This window comes from Orcinus orca, chromosome 1 (genome assembly GCF_937001465.1).
Source record: "Orcinus orca chromosome 1, mOrcOrc1.1, whole genome shotgun sequence".
In the NCBI taxonomy this organism is placed as follows: domain Eukaryota; kingdom Metazoa; phylum Chordata; class Mammalia; order Artiodactyla; family Delphinidae; genus Orcinus; species Orcinus orca.
The window spans coordinates 159994389-160007481 of NC_064559.1; the positions used below are offsets into that span (position 1 = coordinate 159994389).

Below are 13093 nucleotides of genomic sequence, written 5' to 3' on the forward strand. Positions count from 1 at the left end.
CATGCTCCACCACAAGAGAAGCCACCGCAATAAGAAGCACGTGCACCGTAATAAAGAGTAGCCCCTGCTCACCGCAACTAGAGAAAGCCCACGTGCAACGACCAAGACCCAATGCAGCCAAAAATGAATTAAAAAAACAAACAAACCAGCTGAGTGGTACTGTTCAAGTTGTTTAATCTCTGAGACTCGAGTTTCTCATTGTAAGTGGAAATAACAATAATACAGATTTTGTAAAGCTGTTAAAAGCATTAAATGAGATAAGGCATGATAAGTGCTTGGAAAGCCCATAGTAATGACTCCATAAGTGCTTTTACTCTTATTCTTGCTATTACTCCTTCTGTTTCTGTTACTATGAAGATAATGGAAAAGAATTTGATAGGACATATGTGTTTGAGGAGTTAATTCAACTGAGCATGTGTAATTTAGACCAACAGTGCTATCAATTGCTAAACCATCCCTGATATTACACATAAGTGTTAACACATGACAATGAAGTGCTGACCCTCTACTCTCCAGATACGTGCCTCTGCACCTGAAGAGAGGCTCAAAGCAGCATGGTGTCCTCAGTTCTCACTCCCCCTTAAAGCCGACACTAAGGGACAGGAGCCATCTCTACACCGGAAACTCCTCTGACAACCACGGCCACATCAAGGACATAGGACGTGCTTCATTCTTCTGAAAAGATTCTGTGACTTTTTTTTTTTTTTCAATCCTTGAAAGGGCAAGGAATACTCTGTGATACGTAGCACACAAAATGCAGAACAAAACTTTTCCAGCTTTGAAACTGCACAGGAAAAAGGCTAAGGAGTCCTGCTGGGAAATGTAAGGTAAAATACACATAGTTTCTACTCTCTGGCAGTGAAAAGGCCATCAGGTCTCTACAGAGCTTTGACTAGGTGGGAGGGGTTAAGGCAAGGGACCATAAGGATTCAGGAAAATATGAAGTAAATTTTTTAGAACTGTAGTAAGTGTTTCTCTCTGGAAAGATAATCAGAAATTTTTATCCTCTTTCACTAGAGCCACAATTATGAAGAATCAGTGTTGTTTCTGGTCTGTACTTCCACTCTACGTGACCACAGACTTAGGAGCCCAGTTCCACTACTTAACAATTGGATAATCCTGAGCAAATTCCTTAACCTCTTATCATCAGGTTCCTCATCTATAAAATGAAGATGATTATAGGACCTACCTCATGAGGTTGTAGAGATAATTAAACCAGTGTGTGTGAGCAGTACATAATTACTAGCTATTATTATCATGGGAAATGGTGGTCATATTTTATAAATGTTAGAACCGAAAATTTCTCAAAGGATTTTTCATTAAAAGGAATAAAATATGAAAGCTTAGATTAATATTAAACAGTTCACAGCTACTAAAGAAAGTCAAGACATAAAATCAGGGCCAAGTTATCAATTCCAGGACACTTCCGTTCCTGGAATGTCCACTACCTGTTTGTGTGCAAGTCATGCCTCAGTTCCCCATCAGGACTCTCTGGGTCTTAAGAATCAATCAACACGAAATCTCGTAGTCTTACTTCTACCACCGCTAAAATCATAATGTATTATAGAGAGTTGTTCCCAAGTCTGTTTCATCTATTATATTTTAACATATGCTTATTTATCCACTGTCTCTCTACTCCGAATTGAATTTAAATTCCATGAGGACACAGGGTCTATTGTCTATTTTGTTTATTGCTATATTCCCAGTGTCTGGAACAGTGCCTGACACAGAAGATGCCCAATATACATTTGTTAAATATACACTTGAAAGGTAGTATATCTTTTCATCTTTAATCCCGCATACTAGCTCGCAAGTGAACAATAATTTTTTGGAAGGAAATAATGAATAACAGGTATAGCAAGTCTGTGCTCAGATTCTATTTTTAAAAATCATCATCATCATCATCATTTTTCAGTAACTAGTAACACATTATTTTATGCCCAGAAAAGGGCATTTATATACGTCTTTTATTTAGTCTTTATAACTTTATAAGGAAAATATTATTTCTATTTTAGAGATTATTATATAAGAAAGACTAATAGGCTTGTCCAAAGTCCAAGTAGGGTGTCACAGCCAGAAGGCAAATCCTGGTCCTTTCTGACTCTATGTTCAAAGTGCCATATTGGTGAACAAAATATCTGATTAAAATAAAACAGAGGGTAGAGCTGAAAGGGGAACCTGAGCCCTAGAAAGTGGTGTGTCCAGATCAGGCAGCCAATCTCCTTTCATGCATCGTTAACAAATTAGGCCTTTGGTACCAGAAGGAGGCAACACCACTTCCTGGCGCTCACTGGGGAAAGCAGGGCCCCTCTGGATCACTGCCTGGCTCCAAATGACACCCACAAACAGGTCAGAACTGTACAAAAAACCACGCCTTAGGAAAACAGCCTCTCAATACCTGTCGGTGGATCTGATTCCATCTTTCTGCCGTACTCTAGGAAGGGCTATGACTTTCATTTACTAGCACGGTTCTCAACACTGACACCAGAATCCAGTGGGAACTTTCAAAACACACCCACACCTAGAGATAGAGGAACACGGGTGATGAAACACCTCTGGAGACTGTTTCCTCTTTAGACCAACTCCTTTTATTAAAAAAAAAAAAAAGTTATTGTTCTGTTTTTCCTTACATGGGAGACAGATGCCTAGCCGGCCTGACATTCACTAACTTCCTGGAATATCCTGAGCATTTCATAGGAGAGACAGAAGTACCGGTATTGCAGTATACCTGAGCACCTTTATGCCTATATTTTAGCTCTCCATGGTCGTTTCACAAACACTAGTATATACTGTTTGGCCAGCTCTGGAATACTCACTAAAGGTAATATAACAAATATATCATTTTCAGACTCTCCTCCTCAGCAATGCCTTCTAGTGTGATGCAGAAACAGTCCTTACGAAACATTTGTGAAAAGGAGAGCTACCCTAGGAGAAAGCACCACCCGGCTGACAAGCATTTGCCGCTTGCCCTCTATTCTCTCTCTCCCCCCATTAGACACAATGGGATTTTTTTGCCAAATTCGTATTCCAGAGGAGCCATGAAATTCCCTCAAAGTTCAACATCAGGCCTGACTTAAGATCTCTGAGGCCTCCTGCTAATATCATCCCCCTGCAGCTGCCTCGCTAAGGAGAGCTTTTGATCTGTACTATCTGGATTTCAAGCTGATATACACACAGCCTCTTTGATCTCTTATTAAGTGGCTTCTGGTCTCCTGATGCCTTTAGTCTTGCTGCACCGCGGTGTTTGGAAGTCAGTCATCATCCTACAAACTCCACACACCAGGAGCGGGCCCCCTTCATTCACCCACTTCGCAGGCTTGAAAAGCAACCTTGCAGCCATGAGAGAATTTCCCCAGTAGCCACAATCAATCCAGTCCATGAACACACTACTAAGAATTATTTTTCAAATGAAGCAGCTTAAAATGATTTAAAGGATACAGAACTTTCCCATAGAGGGAAAGGAAGCAAATCCTCTGTGAAAAGAAATCTTCAGCCCAGTTGGCACTGGAGCTTACAGTACTTTGATGTTAATAAAAATAAATGTGGATAGGATTCAGGGATGGGCAAAGATTGGGACTTTATCAGTCCCAAGTTCCATTAAACAAAAGTGACCTTTAAATGCAGCTGTGTGGTTTGTACAGAATACATTTCCAAGAACACGGATACTGCCATTAGTAGCAGACTGACTATATTTTGCTCAGTACCGATATCTTAATCACACACGGATGAACTGGAACCAGAGCTCCTTTAAAACAAAAAAGAAGAAGAAAAAGAAGAAGATAAAAGCAGCAACAAAAGAAAAAAACCCGAAGAACAGATACTGGTGGCCATGTTATGAGATCCCATGAGCATTAAAGTGGAACTATATCATAACTTACAATATATTACTGTCCTGTAGATCTTAGATTCTGAACCCAACTTAATAATGTTAATGATATAGGTACTACTACATGTTAAAACTATATCAATACCTATCAAATTCTATATCCCAGATTCTATAAACTAATCAGTTGGCATGAACGTAAAGATACTGGGCTTCCACAAGTTACTAAAGACTATATAATGATAGTAGCATTCACCCAAAATCTCAAATCTTGTGGCAAAATTAGAGTCCTTAATTTCTTCCATTTTTAAACTCAATCTTCTGATAAAGAAGATTAAAACTGGTGGAAAAAATAGGAATAGATTTTGGGGCACTAATATCATAGTCTCAATATAAATAGTTTATGCCCTCTCTTAACTATAAAGGTCAATAAATTAATTACTGACAATATAAAGTTGAAACAAAGTTGATAGTTGTATATTGCTATCACTTAATCTGTCTATATCATGGAAAACCATTAGCAAATCCATGAATTATGCACTTACTTACACTTTATTTTTCAGGAGAAGTATCTAAACAAGGAAATTACATAAGAAGGCATCAATTTTAAGTAGTCTAAATACATGAGTCTCACAAACATTTATGTGCAAGCAGTTTGGTAAAAATGTACCAAAATTTAAAAGATAAATGCTCTTTTGATGATGAGCAATTCCTCTTCTAGGAAGTTATCACAAGATTTATTCGCACCTTTTTATAAAAGAGTATGACAAGGATATCCAATACAGCCTCACTTGAAATACCCACCAACTGGGTACAGGAGCTTGGTTAAATAAATTATTGTACAACAACAATAATATACTATGCAGTCATTAAAAAGAACTAGATAGCTCTATAAATACCACAATGAAAGAACATATAATTGAGGGGAAAAAAGCAATATGCTGAAAGCGTGTATGACATATTCCATTTATGTATTAAAAAATAAACAACCAGCAAACTACCACTTATATAATCGTGTCTGTATAAAATATCTCTGGGATGATAGACAAGAAAAACAGGAGTTTTTATCTGGGAGATAAAAAATGAGGGATTATGGTCAGAGGTAGATATACTCATCACAGGATACCATTATGTACCTTTGAATTTTTATGCCCTATGTATATATTACTTATTTTTAAAACATTTCTAATGTGCACAGAAAGTCATTCTGTTGCACATATGATAAGAAAAAAGCCAACTCAAACCACATGCATGAAACGTATACACTCCCTTCATATGATGTTTAAAAATCTTTTAAGGAGAATTCCATTTAACAGAGTAGTCAGGCAGAAACTGCACACTAGGTTCTTCTCACAAATACTGAGGCATAACATATCCAAGACTCAGCAATACTGCAATTTTTTATATTCATACTATTTAAGTTTTATAACCCATTTCTTCTAAGAAAAATTCATCACTGTTAATTTTTATAGGGAGGAATATTTTCACTATTATTTTTAATCAGCCATCTTTTGCCTTTGGTCTTTCAAACAGCTTTTTAAAGTGTTACTAAGAGTATTTATATATGAATCACCTCTCAATGGCTGTGCTATTATGCTTTCTATTTTTATCTCTCTCAGTGTCTGAGATAAACCCAAAGCCTTTCAAAAATATCTGCTTTGACAAAAATTGAGTTCAGTCCCCATATCGGGAAGGGAGAGAACTGAGGAATGGGATGTGGGAGGGAGGAGAATTACTGGTTAATAAATTTTACCTGCTAAATCACTGAAATTCAAAAGTATCAAGAATGGCAATATCATGGCTAATGTTCAAAAATTGGATAACGTTAAACATTTCCAGTGAATTATAATCATGAGGGGTTATTCAAAGTTCAACATAAATCAAAACACCAGAAAATATCCACTTGCGATGTTTAACTTAAAAGGTCAAATGAAGGTAAAATCCACATAGTTACAAATTTATTTCAAGCTTTTTGGTAGGAATTAAAAATTACAGACTATCAGACTACCTAATACTTGCTTCATTACTGAACATTAGCCCACAACAAATTACTTGCACTAATTTAGGACTCAAATTTGTAATTATTTTCATTTAAAGCAATAAACACTAGCTCTTAAACAGTGCATATAAGCAAACTATATTAATTTTTAATACTTACTAAACTTTCATATAAGCATTTGAAAATGAGATAGTATCTAGCAGCTTGTCTTTAAGATATGAAATTGTTCTGCAAGCTGAAAAAACAGGAAGATCTGCTGCAATAAATTTATTACAGGGACTCACTGTAATAAAATACCCAAGGAAATACCACTCATAAGTAAAGAAGCAGTATGTGTGGTGGTTAAAAGCCTAGATTCTGGCAGCTGACTGCTTGAGTTCAAACTCTATTTCTGCCATATACTAGCTGTGTGAATTTGGATGAGTTAATTAACCTCTCTGTGCCTCAGGTTCCTCACTTCTAAAATGAGGATAATGATAGTACATATTTCATATGGTTCTTGTGAGGAAAACATTAATTAGAACAGTGCCTAGCAAACAGCAGACACTCACTATATGTTAGCTATTATTGGATTTGTATTAATTATTTGGATTACTATTAGGATTAGTATCAATATGAGCACTAGTGATATTCCAAGGAAAAAAGACATTACATATAAATAATGGGGAATCAAGACAAAGATAACTAGGGCACAGTATGTAATCATACCTAGAAACTGGCAAAAAACTATACTAATAAAACTTATAACCAAATTTCTGAAGAGTTCTATATTGCTTAGAAACAGAGTACACAAGCCATAATATTCACGCTTTTGACAAACTATGCACATCTCTGTTTTCTATGACATGATCTTATAAGGCATGACATTACAGTGACCAAGGACTCTTCTAATATGGTATACTTACAGGGCCAGATTTTAACGAGCCATGACGTGAAGCAATGCCTAGGCACAGTTGAGACTAACAAATATCCTACCTCCTTTCAAATCACAGCCAAAAAAGCTACAATCACTTCACCCTAAAACTTAATGAGACTAACAACCTGAATCATATTTACTAAGTCTTCCCTGTTGCTTTCTCCTCTTCCTTTGCCCCAATTTATTTAAAATGCCTTTCATGAAAATGAATTGCCACACATTCCTCTTTGGCCATACGACTGAGCTGTAGAACTGTATATCAGGTTCAGCTCTTTCATTGCAGGTACAGAGACCTGCTTATTTTCTCTGCTCAACTACACAATTTCCATCACTGGTGGATCACTGAATCCCCTATCCAGACTGCCATCCCATCATTCCGTGGCCAATTCAAGATCCTTTATGTTCTCACTCATCTCTTCCTAAAGCTTGGCTCAATTTACGTAAAAAGCAAATTTCTGGCCAATAATCCACAAATGGCTAATTCACATATAGCTCATCAAGAGTTGGCTGCATTTTAGAACGTAATTTTACAATTAAATTTAGACTTCACTAAACATCTACTAATTAAAAGCATCTACTTATTAATTTTCCTAATCTAACTAGTTAAAAATTGATAGAACACAAACATATTGTAGTATGGCTCCATCTTTGAGGACAATATCAAGACTTTTTGTGTTTATTTTCTAAATTAGATTATTACTAATAATACATTTCCATAATAATCTAACATTTCCCACTTCTTTACATGTTAATTTACTTAAACCATAATAATCCTTTGAGCTAAACATTATTATCCCCATTTTATAGATGAAGAAATTGTAAAAGCACCTACAAAATATATATTGTATATAATTCTGTCAGGCTCTTGACAGAGTTCTTATTTTTCTAGAGAGAAACTCAGTAGTGAGAAAAGTGGTTAACTGAAATTAAAATACCAAAGTAAATTTTCAATCTCTTCAATACTGCTAATACAGGTCCTTTATAACCTGGAAACTCTCCCACTATACTAAAATCTTTTCGCTGTGGCTAAGATGTTTCTACAGCACTTCTTATACAAACTATTCTAAGCTTGGGGGTGAGCGTGAAGCTCTGCATCAGCCCTATTCAGATGCCTAATAAATTCATACAAGAAGCATCAAATTCAATAATAACCAGGAACGTGGCCTTTCATGGCTTCTGCTAAAACTTCACCTGGCCTTGAAAAAAATATTTCTGAACTTTAGAATTTATTACCTAATTACAACAAGAGGTGGTATAACCAATTAATTAACTTGCCCAAAACCAAATTTTAAATTGTGTTTACGTGTCATCTAAATGTCACGGGGATAACAGTTCTACATACCACTGACAAATGGTGAAAACGTGCTGTGTACAACTATAAGTGTATTTAAGATTGACTTAAGAAAAACATTCAGTTTAAGACTGAATGTTTTTCCTTCCAAGGTTTAGCTGCAGAAATAAATAAGCTGAGTCCTTTAATGTGAATCAAAGTAGCATTTAGAAAATGAAGTTTTTTTCTATCAGTTCTCCAAGAAGCACAAAAGCAAGAAGAATATCTAACACTTCTTTTGCAGCAAAATTACTTCATATAATCTGTGCAGAAATAAACATCAGTATGTGTGATGGTGATTGTGAGGAAGATGGGATAGGGGGACATCTAGAATTTTACAAATAAAAATAAGATCCAAAAAAAACCAAAGGTATGTTACAATGCATATATATATATATTTTTTTTAAGTGTAAAACTCAGAACTGATAAAGGAATTTTTCTCTTAAGCAGGGATTACACTGTTAAAGACTATCAAGTTTTTCTTTCCATCTTTTACTGAACTTTTTGTTTATCTTTTAAATTTCTGAAGCACTTCTCTAACATGTGCAATATTCAAAATATAAAACTTGCAGATAATGTTTTTTTAAGAGGGTAAGAGCAATCATTATGATATATTTATAAGAATGCAAAAACATATAGATTCCAATGATAATGAAAATGTAGCTGAATATCTAAAACCACATCTGAAAAGTGTTTTCTAAACTAAATCCCAGTTTTCAACATGTTAACAAAAAAAACCCATTGAATATGTTCATTTAGTCCCAATTAATTTTGGCTAACCTAAACTTTATTCAATCATTCTGCAAATGTTTATCAATCACCTACTATGTGCTAGGTAATAGAGCAACACTGGAGAGGGAAAAAAAGTATCAATACGTGCCATTTGCTTTATATTTATATGCCCTAATAATTAACCAATACATAAACTTCCAGAATCTTACAGTATTAATATTTCTTGAAAAAGATATTTCCCAAAATATGCATTTTTTGGAATCAACAACTCATAATTCAATAATATTCCAAAGAGAACTTCCAATAACGAAGAGGGTTATCTGGCACAGAAATATGCCAGCAAAAATAAAATAGATATAATCTATTTCAGTAATCTTAAAGCACACTGCCAAAATATGGAATTTAATGTTCTTACATAATGCTCAAAGTATTTTTCTTTCAATATATTCCTGATTGCCTTATTAAAAAAAATTGATTTTTATATCACTTGGCATTTTATGTGCTTTGATAGAGTACATTTTGCTTTATTAAACCACAGTGTCTTTAGGCAGCACTAATGTATTAAAATATGCATCTTAAAAGTGAAGAGATTTCTTGCCAACAGTTTTAATTCCCCATGATAGTCAGATGGTCTAAAAATACTTTAACTGGTAAACTGGTATAACATATAGATGTCTTGCTGTGACCTTTCACATTGCCACCCCCAAACCAAATGCATCAGTAACTTTACCGTAGTTATAATTGGGGTACATATAAATACATAAACATTATATGTTCTATATTAAATATAAACTTCACCAAGAACATTTCTACTCAGTTACACTCATTGAGATTAATAGGTAAGCAAAACTATAAAAACCCTCACGTTAATGGAAGGGAGAAGAGAGTGAGAATTGGGAATGACTGCTAATATGTATGGGGTTTCTTTTTTGGGGTGATGAAAATGTTCTTAAATTAGACTGTGGTGATGGTTGCACAACTCCAAATATACTAAAAACAACCGAACTGTATGCTTTAAATGAGTGAACTTTATGGTATGTGAAATATACCTCAATAAAGCTGGAGGAAAAAATCCTCCATATAAAAAAATTCATCAAGTTCCAGTCTCTAAAAGCATCCATGGGTATAAAACTATTCCTTCCCTTATGTCCACTTATTACATCATCTATCATTTTATTCACTAAGGGAGCTATCAATTGTAATGGTAACAATGGAAATTATAACACCCCACCTTTGGACAGTAGCATTATACATCAAATAATTCAGTTTTGCCTAAGTCAGTGGATGTCTTAAACAATTACTACTTCATATAACTATAATACAAACTAATTGCTCCAAAAAGCTCTGAACAGGTTCTTATACCTGGTAATCCAAAATGCTGAATCCCAAGCCTTTATGATCTTTTATTAGTTCAACAATCTTGACTTCAGGAGACCACAGGGCTAATTCCCCATCATCATCTTCTTCAGTATTGACATCTATATTGTGGTCAGCCTGAAATACCAAAGAACATAAATGCTTCAATACACTGTCCTTTCAAGTTTGAAAAGAATTAACGTATCAGGAATCTCATAGTTTCTTCTCAAAATGAGGATACTCTTTGGCATGCATAGTTTTTCTTTTTAATCTTTTTAAAAGGGGCATGCACTGGGGCACATATACTTTAGTATAAAACCTTCATGAAAATTCAAGCACTTAAAAAAACAGGTTGTTCATACAGTTTTTGTGGGTTTTTTTATGTTAAAGTGTCTGTTTCATTCAAAGTATTAACACTGACCTCTTATACTAAAATGAGTTCTGTCATCCCAGTAGAAGCATAAAAGGAAAAATATGCAATTTAAGAAGATATGAAAACATCACACAAAATCAAAGCTTTTAAGATATTTAAGTAGCAATACCTGAATTCATAATTACAGTGAGAGACAGAGAGAAAGACACCGACACAGAGGCCAGGACAGGACAGAGAGATACCACTTCTGTTCGCTCCTAGTTTTCAAGAAAAACTTTACTAGAAAAATAAGGTGAAAAAAATCCAAGTCTTTGGAAATCATGTAAGTCTAAAAACAGGTAAAAATCAGAGTTGAAATAATGAAAACCTGATCTTGGAGGAAGGAGGTCAACACAACTACTCAGTACACAGATCCTCAGCTGCTTTCCCTGATCCACACCCGCACATCCCCTATTCCAAGCTCCCTCCTTTCAGGGAAGAGTCACTGACACATGGAATTCTAGGAAGCTAAACGACAGACGGTCAATGAGTCGACTACGCAGAAGGAGAATAGCTGCTCCAACCTTCTGCTTTTATACTATTTATAGTATTGGATTATATTCATGTGATTTATCTTCCCCAAATACTCTGAACTTCTATCTGAGGCTCAAGAATTATCTTCTTTTTCTTTGTGGCCCTAACAATTAACAAAATGCCTGGCTTCTAGGCTAGAATGGTGTGGGCTGTCATAGAGTTTACCATGGTTATCCCCTCAACCCGCAACAGTGCGCGGCTTATAGTAGGCGCTCCATAAATGTTTGTTCAATACATAATGAATCAATCACCCACCTTTGAGTGGCCTTCCCTTGAAACTCTTTTTTTTTTTTTTTTTGCGGTACGCGGGCCTCTCAGTGCTGTGGCCTCTCCCGTTGCGGAGCACAGGCTCCGGACGCGCAGGCTCAGCGGCCATGGCTCACGGGCCCAGCCGCTCCGCGGCATGTGGGATCTTCCCGGACTGGGGCACGAACCCGCGTCCCCTGCATCGGCAGGCGGACTCTCAACTACTGCGCCACCAGGGAAGCCCTGAAACTCTTTTTAAATAAAGCTATAGACTAAATAATAGTCTTTAAGAAGTCTACTTCTAAAAACTTTGAACGATCTTAGTAAATAAAATGGAAGTAAATAAAATAAAATGATGTACTTCCTATGAATATAATTTTGAGTGACCTGTATAAGAAAACCCATTTAACGGAATCAAAGCTGGCAGATGTGGCAGGCAGAGGGACCCCTCTATTATGGAAGAGTAAGGCACCATAGCTAATACAAAAAACATCTTGAAATGAGGGCTGGACCAGATCTCAAACTGTCCCTGCAGGACATGGTGGATTAAATCTAAACATGGGAACGATTTCCTGGTTCTTGAATTACAGAACTTGAAATTAGTGGGAACGTTCTGGATCATTATATCTGGATGATATAAACATCTGTTTATATCAGTCTGATGTGAGGAACTGATAGATTTAAAAAGAAAACACATACTTTCCAATAAAAAGTAAAGTTACAATGGTAATACAATACGATGGATGTTCTACTGAGGCATTTAATACCTTTACTGATTAATAAGCATTAGAATTTTGTCTGAGCTGCTTAACAATATAGGGTCTAAGAACCTAAGATCGTATTGAGATAAATGAAAAAAGAGAGACAGAAAAGAGAGCCAGGATTTTAAGAAACCACATATAATTTTAAAACCCAAGTTTATAGAAATTTCAAGGCATCCAACATATATAAGATATTATACTCCAACCAGAAATATATCACTTTGATACAATCAATTCTGCATAAATCCTGTATTTACAGAATAGAAAGCAATCAACTAATGGGCAGCAAGAATGACATTGAGCATAATTCAAAGCTGTTGTTTACCCATTGTGGTAAAGTATGACAGATGGGAGCACAGAGTCAGCAAGCGGACTTGGTGATTTACACACCCTGTAAGATTAGATTAACGGCATTTTTATCAATAGAGGTAAGCTATCACCCACATTTAATTTTAGTAAAGATTGCAAGAATCATAAAAGTGTGGCATTTGAGTCCCTTCCTTGAAACATGTTTACCAAAGATAAGCATTAAAAAAAATTATCAATCAACAATCAATAATTTACTAAGCACTTTGTAAATGTGCAGTAAAGAATAAAAACACCAAGAGATACAAAATAATTCTAAGATTTGGCCTCTGCCCACAGGAGCTGACAGTCTTCTTGAAAAAACAAACTTAATATACACTAAAGTATCTGTGACTACAGGACAGTGCTACACTCTTGTATTTTAGGAAATCACAAAAAAGGACAGGTGGACAGGAGGAGCTGAGAACAGCCATAGCTAATTTTTACTGAGCACCGTCCTTATGCAAGGCATTGTGCTAAGAACTTTGCACACATTACTTCATTTCCTTCTCTCACCACAGATGAGGTAAGTACAATAAGTATCTTCATTTTTCAGAGGAAGAAGATCAACAGAAAGTCAAGTTATTTGCTCAATCATTCAAATCATTAAGTGGCAGAGGCAACATTAGGGTCTATGTA

The 13093-nt window shown here is 35.6% G+C and overlaps 1 protein-coding gene across 24 annotated transcripts in view; it reads right to left on the reverse strand.

Annotated features, from left to right (window-relative positions):
• The window catches only part of PATJ (PATJ crumbs cell polarity complex component), a 405040-nt gene that overhangs the window by 302868 nt on the left and 89079 nt on the right, over nucleotides 1-13093 (reverse strand). For all 24 annotated transcript variants that reach the window (XM_049696976.1, XM_049696961.1, XM_049696921.1 and 21 more), the window contains one exon: nucleotides 10163-10294. In XM_049696976.1, the coding sequence (XP_049552933.1) occupies nucleotides 10163-10294 (132 nt within the window). The remainder of the gene's footprint in view (nucleotides 1-10162; nucleotides 10295-13093) is intronic.